Below are 17,693 nucleotides of genomic sequence, written 5' to 3' on the forward strand. Positions count from 1 at the left end.
AACAAAAATTAACTCAAAATCAATTATAGACCTCCATATAAAATGCAAAACTATAGGGGCGCCTGGGTGGCTCAGTCGTTAAATGGCTGCCTTTGGCTCAGGTTGTGATCCCAGGGTGCTGGGATCGAGCCCTGCATTGGGCTCCCTGCTCAGCAAGAAGTCTGCTTCTCCTCTCTCACTCCCCCTGCTTGTGTTCCCTCTCTTGCTATGTCTCTCTCTGTCAAATAAATAAAATCTTTTAAAATAAAATAAAATGCAAAACTATAGAACTCCAAGAAGATAACACAGAAGCAAATTTAGATGATCTTGGATTTGACAGTAACTTCTTTGGTACAATACCAAAGGCACAGTCCATGAAAGAAAGAAGTGATAAAAGCTGGACTTTATTATAATTAAACTTTTCTTCTCTGGTAAGACACTGTCAATATAATGAAAAGCTAAGCCACAGACTGGGAGAAAATATTTACCAAAGATGTATTTGATAAAGGCCTGTTAACCAAAATAAAGAACTCTTAAAACTCAACAATAAGAAAACAACGTGACTTAAGGGGCACCTGGGTGGCTCATTTGGTTGAGCTTCCAACTCTTGGTTTCAGCTCAGGTTGTGATCTCTGGGTCATGGGGTTGGCCCACATTCGGCTTCCTGCTCAGCGGGGAATCTGCTTCCCCTCTCCCTCCCTCTCTGCCCCTCCCCCTGTTCACGCACTCACTCTCTCCCTCCCTCCCTCTTGCTTTCTCTAAAATATATAAATAAATCTTTAAGGAAAAGAAAAAAGAAAACAACCTGATTTAAAAATAGACCAAAGACCTTACAACATGTTGCCAATGAAGATATATAGATGGCAGATACACACATATATTTGTACAGATATACGCATGAAAAGTGGTCCGCATCATTTATCATCAGCAAAATGTAGATTAAAATGAGTTACTACTGTACACCTATTAGAATGGCCAAAATCCAGAACACTGACAACAGCAAATGCTGATGAGGTTGTGGAGCAACAGGAACTCTCAGCCATTGCTGGTGGAAATGCAAAATGATATAGCACTTTGGAATATAGTTTGATGGTTTCTTATAAAATTAAATACCATATGATCCAGCAACCATACTCCTTGGTATTTGCCCAAAGGAGTTAAAGAGTTATGTCCACACAAAAACCTGCACACAAGTGTTTATAGCAGCTTTGTTCATACTTGCCAAAACTTGAAAGCAACCAAAATGTCAAAACTGATTAACTGAACACTTAAGAGCACTTTCATTTCAGAATATGTAAATTATACCTCAATAAAAATGTTTTAAGAATTGTAATGGTTTGACAGTCATTTTAAAAAAGCCGAATTCTAAACAGTGTGTCGAGTTTTCATGTACCCAAAATGACATGGTCTGTCAAAGACATTTCCAAACCATATGCTGCTAGTATAGCACAGTGAGTGATTGAGAAGATGGTCTTGGAAGTCAGGCTATAATTCAGTCGTGCCTTTAATCTGTACTAACTGTGACCTTAGGCAAATTACTGTACCTCTCCACAGTGTCCTCACTTTCCTCCTCTATAAAATGGGGGGGGGGTAACAATAGTACCTATTTAATCAGGTTATATTGAGATTATATGGACTAGTTCTTGTAAAGTGCTCGGAGTAGTGCCTGGAACATAGTAATTATTGATGTTAACTTCTCTTATTGATACTACTGCTGTTGATATTACTCATTAATGTCTGTCTTCCTTCAGGTTCTTGGCCCCCATAAGAAATACTGTCACGCTCCATTATCTTCTCTATTTTGTCACCTCATTAATTTGGAATCAAATGAAAAAAGACGGAATATTATTGACGAGCCCTGTAGTCATCTACTATAGATACTTACAAAGGGTTGCTAATATTCACACTATGCTGGGCTCTGGAAATGCAGAGACTTGATGCAGTTTCTTAAGGAGTTCCAAAATGTGGGCGAAAGAGACAGGAAAATAGTAAATGATAATAGAGGGTCATAAATGTGATCTGTGATGGAGATCATTCTGGTGTGCTGTTTAGGACCCAGTGCCTAACCTGTACTTGGCAGGTGATGCCCATGCTTCGCTTTGTTCTTGTTTTGCCTGTTTTTTTGTTTTGTTGTGGTATTGTACTGTCAGCTCAATTGCTTCTTAAAGGTTTAATCCCTATCACTAAGTCTTAATTAACTCTGAACAGCCCTTAGACTAGGAAAAATCATATTCCACAATATAATAATTAATTATTATATAATTATGCTCCATTTCACCAAAGTCTAAATTAACTTTAGGTACAGATAGTAAAACGCAAGAGTTTAGAATCTGTTAAGTCAAAGTCAGTCAATCTCCTGTTAATCTGACCTTCTAACCTTTCCATCTCAACATATTTGTCCCATCTCAGTTAAGAGCAATCACATCCTTTCACCTGCTTGGATCTAAAACCTGGGGGCACATTCTTGACTTTTCTTTTTCTCTCCCATCACATTCACTTATCAGCACATCCAAACTGCTCTCTATGCCTATGCAAAGTGTATCCAACGGGATCATTCCTCATCCCCTTCAGAGCTATGTTCCTGTCCAAGCACCATTATTTTTGTTTGTTTTAAGATTTATTTATTTCAGGGGAGAGAGAGTGCACACACACATGCACCAGTGGGTGGAGTGTGGGGAGGGAGGGAGAATCTCAGGACTCCCTGCTGAATGTGGAGCCTGAAGGAGGGTTCCATCTCACCCCCTGAGGCTATGACCTGAGCCAAAACCAAGAGTTGAGTGCCCAACCGACTGAGCCACCCAGGCATCCCTCATTTTTGTTTTTAATACAGTTCGGTGGTTTTTAATATATTCACAAAGTTGTACAGCCACCACTGCTATCAAATTCCAGGACATTTTTCTCACCTCACAAAGAAACTCTGTACTGCATACCCTGCACATTAGCAGTTGTAGTCACCATTCTCCCTTTACCCAGCCGGTGGCACCTGCCAGTCTGCTTTCTGTTTCTATAATTTGCCTATTCCAGACATCTCATAAACAGAATCACACAATATGTAGCCATTGTGTCTGGCTTCTTTTGGAGAGCATAATCATTTCAAGGTTCGCTTATGTAGTTAAGTCAGTATTTTGTTCTTTTTTATGGCTACATAGTATCGCTTTGTAGGGATATACCACATTTGTTTATTCATTCTATGCTTGTCTTTGAAAGAATAGTTGGGGTTAGCCATGGGGAACACATTCCAGGAGCAGAAGTGCAAACACCTGACATCCTCAGAGAGCATGGTATTTTGGAGGGATATATCTAATACACCTGGGTGAAGAAATGTTTTAGAGCAAACAAAGCCAGCAATGGAGGGAGAGAGAGCAGAACACTGAATTGTTAGCGTCAATTTCAAGAGTTACTATAGATAGTGGTAAGAATTTTGGGTATAATACGAATATATGTTTATTTATAAAAATCCCCTCTGACTAGTTCAAATTTGGGATTTTTAAAAATATTTTGCATACTAAATCTCATTATTAGATCAAAATAGGAGAACTCCAGAAATGGGTAGTTTTCTGTTTTCATATAATTATGACACATGAAGCTTGCATTTTAACACAGTAGTCAGGTTAAAAGCTTTTTAGGGAGTTCTTCAATAAATTTTTCTGCTAAATTCCTTTATTTCTTAGTCCAGTAATTGACATGGATTTTGTAGCAGTATTGGTTCTCTTCTAATGCTTGCAAGCTTTTTAAAATAGGAATATTCAGTTGCTAGCATGACTTCAAAAAATAACAAGATTGAGGCACTTTTTACATATGGAATTCTCAGTGTACTAAGAGAAGTAATAACATTAAGTGGATAGAACCTTAGGTTAGAAGCAGGTTGGTGTAATGAAAGAGGAAATAGGAACTTTGCCAAAAATAAATTTAGTCTCTAAGTTTTAATATTATTTTTTGTGAAGTGGAGGCAGTGCCAGAGAGGAGTCTAAAGAGCATCTAATCTTAATCAGACCTCCTACTATTAGATAATTAAAATTCTAAAACTTCATTTTATTTGTGTAACCTGTGCATTCATTCTCACACACAATGTTAATAATATGTATAAACCTGTGCGCTCATTCACATACATAGTGACAAAATGGTTGTCATTTTAATTACTGAAAGACATCCATCAGTGGCAATTTTAGTATTTTCCTTAGGAGGCCATCTTAATAATATCTGAGTGAATCCTGTCTTTTATTTTATAGATAAGAAAGCTGAAGCCTAGTGAAGATACATGACTTGTCCAGGGGCACATAGCCACCTAGGTTAGGAACAGGATTCTACTTATTCATTAAATATTTCCTTAAGAGACTACTTCATAAGGCAGTGTCCCTGCTGTCACCAGAGTTGAGCTGGGATGAAGGTGGCAGGGGACAGGAGGATAGAGGACATGTGTGGCATGACAGATAAGAACAGAAGTAATTTCATCAGAATAGGAACTACATAGGATTAGAGGTGCATACACAGTGTTTTGACAACACAGATGGGAAGATCATGGTGTTGATTAATTAACTCAGTGGTAGATCTAGAGCTGACTTTTCCAGCTCTTATCCAGGGTTTCATTTTTCTCTTCACTGTTACACATTGTGTATCTGAGAAGGAGAAATATCCAAGTGAGCTTTCTTGTTTTGTAAGTGGCCTTTAAATAAACCATCTACCACAGCTCTGGTCTGGGTATTAAAAATAGAGAATTGATAAGTTAATTCTTATTTATTTGGGATTTTCTTGTATTTTTTATTCAAATTGAATTCCCTTCCTGTAGTTGTAAACTGTAATTGACAAAACAACATTCAGTTTCCTAAATTCTTAGGTTTTTTAACTGTGTTGTAAGAGCTGACTTTACTATAATCACTCAGAAAGACCTAGATCATAATTTTATAACAGTATCAAGTATTATTCTTTCTCTAGGTAGAACAGAGTTCTTATTTACAAATGTATCAAGAATATGAATCATTTTGTTTAAAAAATGCTTCTTCAAGATTTTAAATATTGCTTTTGTACTCTTTAGAGGTTGCATAGGACGTTTAAATATTATCCAACTTTGATTTTTGTTTAATTTTGTTCCTACTGTTCTTTTCAGCTGAAGATATTTGCGTTGCCATTTTAATCAATAGAAAGTATAGATTCCTTCCTTTTTGGAAAGTAGTATGTTTTAATACGCTTTCATTCCTAATAGTTAGATCAAGGTTAATTAAGATGAGGTGTACCAGTGTTTTGGATGTTCTTGTGTTTTTCTTTTTTAAATTTTAATTTCTAATAGGTATTATTCTGAAAGCTCTTTAGAACAGAATAAGATTTTTATGCTGTTTGTTTTTTCCCTTGTTTAGAAATCGAAACGAGTTGGCCGAGACTCTTGCCCTCCTGAAAGCACAGATTGATCCTGTGCTACTAAAAAACTCCAGCCAACAGGACAGCTCTTCCCGGGAAAGTCCCAGCTTTGAGGATGAGGAGACTAAAAAGGAGGAAGAAGCACCTAAACAAGGTTTTTTTTGTGTGTTTTGTTTTGCTTTGTTTTGTAATTTCTTCTCTCTTCTTCCACTCCTATTTCCAACTGTATTAATTAGAATTCTTTCAATTTGAAAAATTGGAAGTCTTCCTGTAGAGGGAGGTTGGTTTTCTTTAATGGAAAACAAGAAGCAAAAAGCCATTGAGTACTTCTCTTCTTTTATATTGTACATTTAAAAAATCTTTTAAATGTTCAGGTCATCACAGCATATTTTTTACTAATTTTAAGAATACAGAGATACTTAGTGAACTCTTTTATTATTGTAGTAAAATAAGCATAACATAAAATTTATCATCTTAACCATTTTTAAGTATACGGTTCTGTGGCATTAAGTGCCACATTGTTAGGCATCTGTCACTACTGTCCATCTCCAGAGTCATCTTCCCCATCTGAAACTTTACCTGGTAAATACTGACTCCCCATTTATCCCCAGCCCCTGGCATCCACTTTTCTGCTTTCTGTCTCTCTGAATTTGCCTAACTCTTGGGATGTTCTGTCCAAGAAATCATAGAATATTTGTTTATTTGTGACTGGCTAATTTCACTGAGCATAATCACAGGCTGAATAATATTCTATTGTATGTGTATATCACATTTTGTTTACTCATCTGTCAGCGGACAGTTGGCTTTCTTCCACCTTTTGGCTCTTGCAAATAATGCTGCTAGGAACACGGGTGTACAAATAGCTGTTTGAGTCACTGCTTTCACTTCTTTTGGGTATATACCTAGAAGTGGAATTGCTCTATCATATGGTAGCTTGAGGATCTGCCATCCCGTTTTTTACAGCGGCTGTGCCATTTTACATTCCCCCTAGTCATGTTACTTTGCGGTCCACCAAATGCGGCACGTGCATTTTCATTCAGTCATCATAGCAGCCCCTTGAGGGAACTGCTATTCTTATTGTTTCAATTTTATAGATGAGGGAATTGGGAAGTTTACAAACTTGCCCTAGGTCCTATAGATAATAAAGTGTCAGAGGCTAGATTTGAACCCTGGTCCTTGTATCACCTATACTCTTCAACTCTAGTGGACTACGGCGGTACTTCTCAAATTTTAATATGCACGCTGTTTACCTGGTGATCTTTTTACAGTGCAGACGCTGATTGAATTGGTCTTGTGTGAAGCTGATGATTTGCCATTTTAGTTACCAAGGACCTAGGTGATGCTGATGCTGCTGGTCAGAGAACCACCCTTTGATTAGCAAGGTTATAGGGGCAGTTTTCTCCTAACCTTGTATTTATTTAAATACAGCAAAGTCTTTCAGACAGCTCTTTCTGAAAGTATTCCTCAATGAATCCTGATACATTAACACTCAGCACAGTTCGGAGAGAGTCTGTGTGGGAGGACAGCTCTTTAAAAAATAGCACAGGAGGAGGAGCAAGACATTTAACCTTCCTTGGTTTTCTCCTTTTTTCTTTTAAATAGTGTCTCTTCTGTTTCTCTAACAGCAAAATGTTTTTTATTCATTCAGGAAATGCTTACTGTATACCTACTATGTGTTAAGCACCATTTTAGACATGAGACTTCAGTAAGCAAAGACAAATCCTTGCTTTTGTGAAGCTTACACTACAGTGGATAAAATAGCTGACACATACCATTGACCGTGTGCCAAGTACTGTGCTCAGTGCTTTACATGTGTTAAGTCATATAATCTTCACAACCATTCTGTTCGGTATGACATTAGTATTTCAGGGGTTTTTTTATTGTTGTTTTTTGTTTTGTTTTTTGGGTTTTTTTCCAGATGAGAGAAGGGAGACGAGGAGAGGTTTGAGTGACTTTCCCAGGGTCACACAGCCTGTTAGTGGCACACCCAGTATTGTCTTTGGCCTTTCTCTGGGGTTTGTGTATTTTAGATGGTGCAGGAACACGTAATTTGTAGGAGTCGACAGTTTTATTCAGCCCCTAAAGCCCCATCTCTTACTACATGCTCTTAGGTGTAGTTACTGTGTTCTGCCCAAGCAAGACCATAGAAAAAGGATTCTGGCTTGTCATTTTTACTAGTTTCAGATGTAAATAAACATTGCCCTTGGGCAGGGAGGGGAGGGACAGTTGGGGGGGGGGATATTTGGAAATCAGACATCAGGAAGATTAAAATAAACAGGAACTGGGGAAAGAATAAAACAGCCACTCTTATTCTTGCAACTAAAATAGATTTTTCTTTGTTAGTTGAACTTCTGTGCTTTGTATCCAACCTTAGTAAGATCATTTTTTGTGTGTAAGTGCCAAGAAATGCATTACATATAAAAGTAGGCAAAGAAAAGATCCAAAGATGGCAATATATGCCTTAAAGCATTCACTAACTGAATAATTAAATTGGTTTTTTATTTCAGAGGTAATTCAAATTGTCTTTGAAGAAGTCTGAATTTCTTAAACTGGCGTTCAGAATCTCACAGTCTGGCCTCAAAGGACGTTTCTAGTGTTATCTCCTACTAGTTTTTTACATGGTCACTGGTTCCGGATTATCTAGATGCCTTTATTTTCTCGTTGTGTCTTGGGCATTCCTTCTGTGTGCTTATCATGCTTTTATCTCCCTGAGATACTTTTCCTGCACTCTGGAAGTTCTAGTTATTCAGGGCCATCTGGAATCTCAGAATCTTGATCCTTTTTCTAAGTTCTGCTAGCACTTAATTGAATACTATTTTTTCCCCACTTATATTAGGGTCGGTCATACCACCAAGCTTGAAGCTCTCAAATACTTGTTGACTTGTTCTTCCCAGGTTGTGATAGACAGTAGATTTCAAAGCGAGTGTTAGGTATAACTTAAGCCCTTCTCTGTTTAAGGCCCAAGGTGTCTTGTCCTGTGGTATATTACCTAGAAGTTACTGTTCTTCTAGGACACTGTAAAGTTTAATGTATATTTTCAGTCCATGTTAGATACTATATTCTAATTTGGAAGGGACCAGAAACCTTAAAAGGAACTTGTATGCGGAAAAACAAAGTTGAGGAAAATCCTAACCTTTAGCTTTTTTCTGCTAATTGGAAAAAGACTTTCCTTTGTTAGCTTTTGCATCATACACTTCTGCCTATATGTAGAATGGGTAAAGGATGTCTCTTTGAAAGAGACTAGAAATTGTAGATTGGCAGCTTGCAAACCTGATTTGGCTTGACAACATGTTTATTTTGGTTTGTACCGTGCTGCTTTGTTTTTTGTTTTGTTTTTAATTAAGGTGAAAGTCAGCATTTTAAAGTGTACCATTCAGTGGTTTTTTTATATTTTCACAATGTTGTGCAGTCATCACCACCATCTAATTATAGAACATTTCCATCACCCCATGAAAGAAACCCTGTAACAATTAAGCAGTCACTTGCCGCTTTTTACCTACCCCCATGACTGAATAATATTTCTTGTATAGATACAACCACATTTTGTTAATTCATTCATTAGTTGATGGACATTTGAGTTGTTGCACTTTATGGCTATTATGAATAATGCCACTGTGAACATTCATGTACAGAATATTGTGGGAACATGTTTTCACATGTGTGTGGTTGTTGTTTTTTTTTAAATTTGAATTTCCTGTGAACATTTAAAATTGGAAATTGGAAGAGCTAGTAACATTGGAGCATGATTTTTGCCTATCAACAGTGAGCTGTACCTGAGTAGTGTTTGACTGTCCTTAGAATTTGCTTTCTCCAGTTTACCGTAGTCCTCTCTGTGTCCCCTAAAATTAGTCTTAGTCTCAGTTGCTTAGCCTAGTACTTACATTTTGTTTTTCTTGTGATATAAAGTAAAAAAATTATTATATTCGTGCATCTATCAAATACTGAAAAAACAAGAGAAAAGAAAATGGGAGAGGTGACTTGTTGGCAGCAGTGAAGAATATTCGTACAGTTATAATAGGTAAAGTAAGCTACAGATGATTCTCTTATGGCCATTACTAACATGACATCTGTTATAAAGCTTAAATTCAACATGGCAGAATAATACAACTTAATGTAGTATCTTAGTCTGCCCTAACAGGATATCAGGCTTGGTGACTTAAACAATGGAAATTTCTTTTCCCCCAGTTTTGGAGGCTGGAAGTACCAGATTGGGGTGCCAGCAGACTCTAGTTCTGGTGAAGCCTTCCTTTCTGGCTTACAAATGGCTGTCTTCTCTCTGCCTCACATGGCCTCTTCTATTTGTGTGTGTGGTGAGAGCGTAATCTGGTGTTTTTCCTTTTCTTATAAGGGCACCAGCTCTTGGATTAGGGCTCTAACTTTTTTTTATGTCATTTAACAATAATTACCTCACTAAGAGCCCTGCCTCCAAATACAATCACATTGGGGATGGGGGCTTTAACATGAATTTAAGGGGGGGGATAATTCAGTCCATACATGTAATATTATGAAACGGTTCCATAGTAATATGATGGGTAATGGAAAAGATACCTGGTGGAGAAATTAGGAGGGACAAGGGGAGAACTGCAATTTTAAGATTTGTTTCATAATGCTAAGATGGGCAGTTATATATATATTTTTTTCTTTTTTTTAAATTCCAGTGTACTTAAGTATACAGTGTTATATTAGTTTTAGGTATACAGTATAGTGATTGAGCACTTCCATATATTACTCAGTGGTTGATGAGCAGTACAGATTTTTAAGAAAAAAATATTGCATTGGCATCAAAACTTTTTTTTTTTTAATGTTGAGTTTGGGTCCAGCAAAAAATGTGTCCCAACTAGACTGAGCATTTATATACGTTCAGTGCAATTGCAAATACGCTTGTGCATAGTGAATAGATTACTAAGAACAAATAGGACAAGAAGTTAAGGCATTTGTTATATTTTGTATTGTAGTTGATGAAAGCACAGATAATAATATTTCCCATAGTGATTTATTTGTAGCATCGATTAATCTTTTTAAATGACAAGAGCTCTAATTTGGGTATGGTTCTTTAATGAGCCCCAACTTTAGGAGATGGCTTCTTTGTGTATTGAGGGGAAATTTTTAAATACATATGTAGGGGCACTGGACTGGCTCAGTTGGTGGAGCATGTGACTTTTGATCTTAGGGTTGTGGGTTTGAGCCCCATGTTGGGTGTAGCAGTTACTTAAAAATAAAATCTTATAAAAAAAATGTAGACAAGTCATACTTAGAAAAAGTTACCTAGATGTGATCCCTCTTGTGATCATAATATCTGACACAAAGCCTAAATTTGAGATGATGACATTTTGTAAAGACACAGCTTTTTTTTTTTTCTCTGAAGATTTTATTTATTTATTTGACAGAGAGACAGAGAGACAGAGAAAGCACAAGTAGGGGGAGTTGCAGGCAGAGGGAGAGGGAGAAGCAGCCTCCCCGCTGAGCAAGGAGCCAGAGGGGCTGGATCCCAGCACCCTGGGATCATGACCTGAGCCGAAGGCAGACACTTAACCGACTGAGCCACCCAGGCGCCCCGGAACATGAGGCTTTTAAAACAATGCAGTTTCCAACCTACTCAATGTGAATCGCATATACTTGGCTCCTGAAGTTGTCAGCTGGAAGAAGATAGCTCCTGGATGGCCATATGAATGGCTACATGGACTGTGGCAAAGCCTGTACCTATTTACAAGCTCGTACTCTTGTTGGCAAGCTCTGTCTTACATCCATCTTAGGAGACTCATGCCAAGTGTGATCTGTAGTAGTCTTGTGAGTCTGAATGCTTAGCTGAATTGAAGAAGACGCCTGGTGGGCACTGCAGATCACCAAGCCTCATAGTACAGAAAATATTATATTGTATAGGTCATTTATTACGCAAAAAATTGATTCACCTAGAGTCAGGCTTTAAGAGCTTATCCAGTCCAAAAGGTTAATTACCATGACTGTGACGTTTCACTTTTAACTTTTTTACACGAAGAAACACCCATATAATGACACAGTGAAGTTGCATTCTTTTGTCTTTAAAAATGCTATGTCTTGGGATGCCTGTGGCCCATAAATTGGCTTAGCCATGCTAGGAAGCCTTGGCAGGGAAGGGAGGGGGTGGGTGAATTGTGACTTTTTAGTATCATTTAGGTTAAAAAAAAAAAAAAATCCACACCTTATCAACTAGTATTTTCTCAAGGACTCAAGTTGGCAATAAAATTGAAACACTTTGGATATTATAATTTTATTAGTTGATTTACTCGTTTTTCATGAACTTGATTCATTGGGAAATGTAGTAGATACAGAATAATCTGGCCCACTTTCCAACACTGTAGTTGGTATCCAGAAATGGATATGATGGCCTGAATTCTGAAATAGGTTCTCTCACTTCAAACTTAAGGAAAATTAATATTGTTCAATTTGCCTCCCTAAAGTAATACGGGTAGAGTAGAATGAAGGGCTACAGGATAAACCAAAGTTTATTAGTACAGTACTGAAAACTAAATAATGATGGCATTCAGTTACAAAAATTATGTGAAAATCCTGAGAGTAGATTCCCTGTATACAAAATTCTGTCAATGTTTGCTAATACTTCGTGCTCACCAGCAGCTGTTTACTGGCATAAGGTATACAGTAGTAAACTCCCTATTCAGTGACTCAGGGTTAAATTCTGTATTACGTTCAACAGTGCTAAGTACTAGATCGAACACTGTCATAATGACCAGCCCCTGTTCTCAGAAACAATGATCCATTTTCTGATTCCAAATCAAAGGAATAATGAATTAAGAAATAAAATAATAAAACTTTGGTACCTTTTTAAAATTTAAAACATAATCACCAGCATTATACGTATTTATATTGTGTTCAGTAAAAACAGAATTTAATTCTATTTCTAACTTTGTTTTTCTTACCCCTCATTTATGTTTTCTTGCCTGGCTCCTGTGGCTGTTAGAGTTTGTAACCCCTTCCATAGAAGGGGTGGGTACTAAGTGTTACAGCTACAAAGAAATGTTTTGATATGATATGGTGTTTAATCTGGAGACTTATGGATGGGTTGTAAAATGTCCTTGTACTGGGCACAAAATAATCCACTTTTATATTACCACATTAAATATTGTTTCACTACAGAAAAGTATGGAGAGAGCAGATAAATACAGGTGTTATCGTCACCTTGTTATGATATCTTAGTTTCCTTTATACAAACAAAAGAAAATGTACTATTTTTAAAATCACCATCATTCCTTTTTTTTTTTTAAGATTTTATTTATTTATTTGACAAAGATAGAGACAGCCAGCGAGAGAGGGAACACAAGCAGGGGGAGTGGGAGAGGAAGAAGCAGGCTCACAGTGGAGGAGCCTGATGTGGGGCTCGATCCCATAACGCCGGGATCACGCCCTGAGCCGAAGGCAGACGCTTAACGACTGCACCACCCAGACGCCCCCATCATTCCTTCTTTATGTTAGGCCTGCCTTAAATTGTCAGGATAAAGGACAAAGTATATTGAAGTTTGCATCTCTTTGATTTTTATGCCAGGAACAATAGGACACAGACCATGTTGCTTCTATGTGAATGATTTGTGCTTATTAGAAAGTGGGAAGGAAGGAGAAAAGCAAAAGAAATCATATGATATAGATTAACTATTGATGTTCTGATTAAGTTTGTTGTGACTTCAATAGAAGGGAAAAATTAAGGTTATCATTCACAATTTTTGGAAAATGGCAGTGGTATGATTTTTGAGTCTCTACAAATTTCTTCATTAAAGGAACATATTAATGGCAAAAATTAAAAACTGTACACATATCTGAAACCAAGGACTTAAAGGAGCTCTGGGGTACTGTGGGCTTTGGGAATTCTCAAACTTCTCCAAGCAAACCTCCCTTCCAGAATAAACTCCACAATGAGCTTTGTCCAAACTGCTAGGAATAGAATCCAAATTAAGTAGGACAGGGACAATATAGGCATGCAAAAAAGAAGCTTCAAATAAAAGTATGAGAGAGGAATAGAGTTCATTCATCTCATTAAATAAATCACTTTAAACTTGAATATCTCACAAAAATAACAGATGGGGAGCTCTAGAGCTATGAAATTAGAAAAACTATTTGACGTAAAAATAAGCAACTAAAAAGGATCAAAGTAAATCCCATAGGATTATAAGAACAAAAGAAAATAAGAAGCAGAAAAACATCACTGCAGAGAATGAAAGCTTACCCTAAAGACATTCCCACAAAACGTGAAAACTAGAACTTCATGGGTGGTAGAACTCAGAAGAGTCAAGATTTTTCACTAATCTAGAAGAAACATCAGAGTGAACAAACTCAAAGATTAGTGCCTTTACAAAATAGCAAATGGAAAGCTGTGTATTTTTTTAATCAAAAAGAAATGAAGAAAGAGATAAAGATTTGACAGAAAGAGATAAGGATTTGAAGATGGGAAAGAAAATCCAGCAAGGGGTCCACAAAAAAGAAAACCAAGAACAAAGCAAGGGAACAGACAAAAATACTAAAGTCTGTGCTTAACAAACCCTCCTGAAACAAAGTTGTTAGGCTGCATATTGAAAAGGCACTGCATACCTTGGAAAATCAGCTCGGAACAACCAACATCAAGACATATTCCAATAAAATTATTGGGATTTGAAGAAGAAAGGCTTTGGTTATCCAGGCAAAAAGACCACGTGACTTACAGCAGAAATGAAAATCAGACGGCCATCACTGTATTTGAAAGCAGTGCTTTAGGGCGCCTGGATGGCTCAGTCGTTAAGCGTCTGCCTTTGGCTCAGGTCATGATCCCAGGGTCCTGGGATCGAGCCCCGCATTGGGCTCTCTGCTCAGCGGGAAGCCTGCTTCTCCCTCTCCCACTCTCCCTGCTTGTGTTCCCTCTCTTGCTGTCTCTCTCTCTGTCAAATAAATAAGTAAAATCTTAAAAAAAAAGAAAGAAGGGAAAGAAAGAAAGAAAGAAAGAAAGAAAGAAAGAAAAAGAAAGAAAGGAAAAAGCAAAAAAAAGCAGTGCTTTATGATAGAAGAAAATGCCATGATGTATGTAAGGCAACAAAAATGTGACCCAGGGGTTATATGTCCAGCCGAACTGGCTTTCAAATGAAGACTGCAGATAAACTTACTGATATCTAAGGTCTGTTTTAGAAATCTTCAAGCGAATGAGCTTCAGATAGCCAGAATGACTAACATAATATCAGTGGTGGGTGCTGTCAAAATACATATAAATATATTCATTCTTTTGGCTTAATAATTCATATATATGCTTCCTACTTTGGTTTATGAGATGAATCTAAGAACAATGATACCCCAGTAGTAAGGTGCACTCTTAGTCTCTATATTTTTATTTCAAAATATCATTCTCCAATAAAAGAAACCAGCGCGCTTAGATCAATTCTGGTGACGGGCAGGGAGAATACAAGATGAGCCTGAGACAGCATAGAATGCTGGAGACTAAGGATGTACTCAAAAAAGAATTTGGTCATATCAGTAGTACATGGGTGCCAACAAGAAGTAACTCTTGGTAGTGAAAGGAGAAACTGTTTTAGCTACAAATTTACATAATGATAGATTTAAACCATAGATTTACATAAATGTCTATGAGAAGGAAATACAGGTGAAGGGACAGGCTTTCCCGAAGACAAATATTGGTTAGGAATCAAGGAAATACGAAATACCATTAGGGAAACACTATGGTAGTAATTGTTGCAAGCAAGATCTCTGACAGATGGCTAAAATCAGTAGGTTACAGTTTATGGAGAAACAGAATATTTCAGCATAATTTCAGTGTAGCTCCCCAACATACCCCTGTTACAAAGAGAAAAATGGTGACTTCACAGTGTAATAAGCAGTCAACAGCACCTTAACTAAGTGATCAAGGCATTGACATCCTGTATTCTCTGATGTAATGCACAGCATCTCTTTTGTGGGATTTTTGTCAAAACTATATTATCTCAGTCTAATCTCGAGAAAACATTTAAAGCCAAAATTAAGAGTTATTCTACAAAATAACTGTGTCAGAGTCAAAAGAAACAAGGAAGGAATGAGGAACAGTCAAGATTGGAGGAGATAAGAACAAACCAAAGAACAAAATGAGACCTGGATTCTTAAATGGAAAGGACATTGGGGGAAAATTGGCAAAATTTAAATAAAATCTGTTTAATTAATAGTATTTTACTAATGTTAATTTCCTGATTTTGATAGTTGTACTATAAGTATCTAAGTTGTTAACTTTAGGAATAACAGGGTGAAGGTATACTTGAACTATTTCTGTAACCCATCTGTATGTCTAAATTTATTTCAGAATAAGATTTTAAAAAGAATGTTGGGTGAGCATTAAATTTGTAATTACATGTAACTAAATCTAAGTGGCAAATATGAGAAAGAATGTGTAGTCTTTAATGGATATGTGTTCTGACAGTGGAGCTATATAGTAAGACAGATGGAGAAACAATGGGAAGAGTACACACAAATACCTCAACTTTTTATTAAATCACTTTGATGATCGTGTCAATACTGTTATTCTGAGAATGTTTTGTATCTAGCATGAGAAAAAGTAATAACTAATATTTTAATTATATCACCTGTGTTCTCTAAAACCAAGATTCTTAGAGTTGGGGAGGGATTATAAGATGTAAGATAGAAGAAAAAGAAAAGATGTAAGATAGAGATGAAGAAAACACTGAAATAGCATTATGAATTTATGAGTTATTTTTATTAAAAATATATACATGTATTTTCTAGTTCTGTCCACTGACAAAACTTAGAAACTGTCCCACCCAATAGTAGTGATCAGCCTTAACACCCAGATTGTATTTGTGAAAAAATTTCCCACCAATTCAGAGGCATAATGGGAATGAGCCAGCAAACATTTTGTCATTCTAGGTAGTATGGATGTCATCAGGTCATGTCAAAAAGACTCAAGAGCCAGGGCACGTAGGTGGCTCAGTTGGTTAAGCATCCTACTCTTGATCTCAGCTCAGGTCTCAGTTTTAGGGTTATGAGTTCAAGCCCTGCGTTGGGCTTTGCGTGGAGCCTGCCTAAAAAAAAAAGGCTCAAGAGCCAGCTTAAAGAGATCATAATCAAATATGTCTTAAATCCATGATTTCATTATGATCCTAAAAGAAAAATTGGTTACCTTTGGAGAATGCCAGTGGCGATCAGATTATTGTTTTGAAAATTGTTAAATAAATGAAAAGAATCAAACACTTATCCTTCCTTTTCTATAGGAATTGTGCCACCGTGCAACAAAATAGTGAATTCCTAGAGTTTATAGAATGTATTCCAACGAGTCACTGATGAAGGAGTGATAGAATGGGAATATCACCATTTTGCAGTTCCCGATAAAGGTTTCAGATAGTGAGCATCAATATCTGTTAACATCACAAAAAAAGAGAAATTAATGCCTTTTGATAAAGAATACACCATCACTGAAGTAGTTTTGCCACAAAAATTGAACTTGAATCTGCTGAAGGCTATAGATCAAAGTGGCGATTTAAGGGACAAAAAGGGCAGAGGAGCATGGGAGTGCAGCCAGCGTAATCCAGAAATGATAGGACAGATGGTTCAGTGACTTGAACAAATAAATCGCAAGAAAAGTAAAGGATGGAGGGGACAACAGGAAATTAAAGGGACAGAAAAAAGAAAATAATACACAGGTAAAACTAAAATAAGGACGTGCTTAACATAAAAGTCAGGTTAATGGTTTTTCTTGGTAGGGAGAGGGAGTTCTTTGGAAGAGGCATGTGTAGGGCTTGCAGAACAGCTGGCAAGGTCCTGTTTCTTGATTGCTTAACTATTAATCTGTTGTTTTGTGTGGCTTGCTTTGTTATACTTAATCATAAAAAAAGCCTCTGTCAGGTATCTACTGTGTAATTTTTAAATAAATTGTAGAATAATTGGCACCAGGGCATCTGGGTGGCTCAGTTGGTTAAGCATCTGCCTTCGGCTCAGGTCATGATCTCAGGGTCCTGGGATCAAGCCCCTCACTGGGCTCCCTGCTCAGTGGGAATCCTACTTCTCCCTCTGCCTGCCACTTTACCTGCTTGTGCTCTCTCTCTCTCTCAAATAAATAAAGTGTTTTTTAAAAAAAAGAAATTAAAACAAAAATAAAACCCTTCCTAAGTAGACTGGAGGAGATGAGATCCAAAACATAGGTAGCAGCATTGGCCTTAGCTTAAAATAGCATCTCTAGGGGCACCTGGGTGGCGCAGTCGTTAAGCGTCTGCCTTCGGCTCAGGGCGTGATCCCGGCGTTCTGGGATCGAGTCCTGCATCAGGCTCCTCTGCTGGGAGCCTGCTTCTTCCTCTCCCACTCCCCCTGCTTGTGTTCCCTCTCTCGCTGGCTGTCTCTCTGTCAAATAAATAAAT

General features: G+C 37.3%; 1 protein-coding gene across 2 annotated transcripts in view; it reads left to right on the plus strand.

The window, feature by feature from the left end:
* The window catches only part of RSF1 (remodeling and spacing factor 1), a 145,500-nt gene that overhangs the window by 87,075 nt on the left and 40,732 nt on the right, over positions 1–17,693 (plus strand). For both annotated transcript variants that reach the window (XM_026518176.4, XM_026518177.4), the window contains exon 5: positions 5,331–5,485. In XM_026518176.4, coding sequence (XP_026373961.1) covers positions 5,331–5,485 — 155 coding nt within the window. The remainder of the gene's footprint in view (positions 1–5,330; positions 5,486–17,693) is intronic.

Source organism: Ursus arctos, unplaced genomic scaffold (assembly GCF_023065955.2).
Source record: "Ursus arctos isolate Adak ecotype North America unplaced genomic scaffold, UrsArc2.0 scaffold_22, whole genome shotgun sequence".
Taxonomy (NCBI): Eukaryota; Metazoa; Chordata; class Mammalia; order Carnivora; family Ursidae; genus Ursus; species Ursus arctos.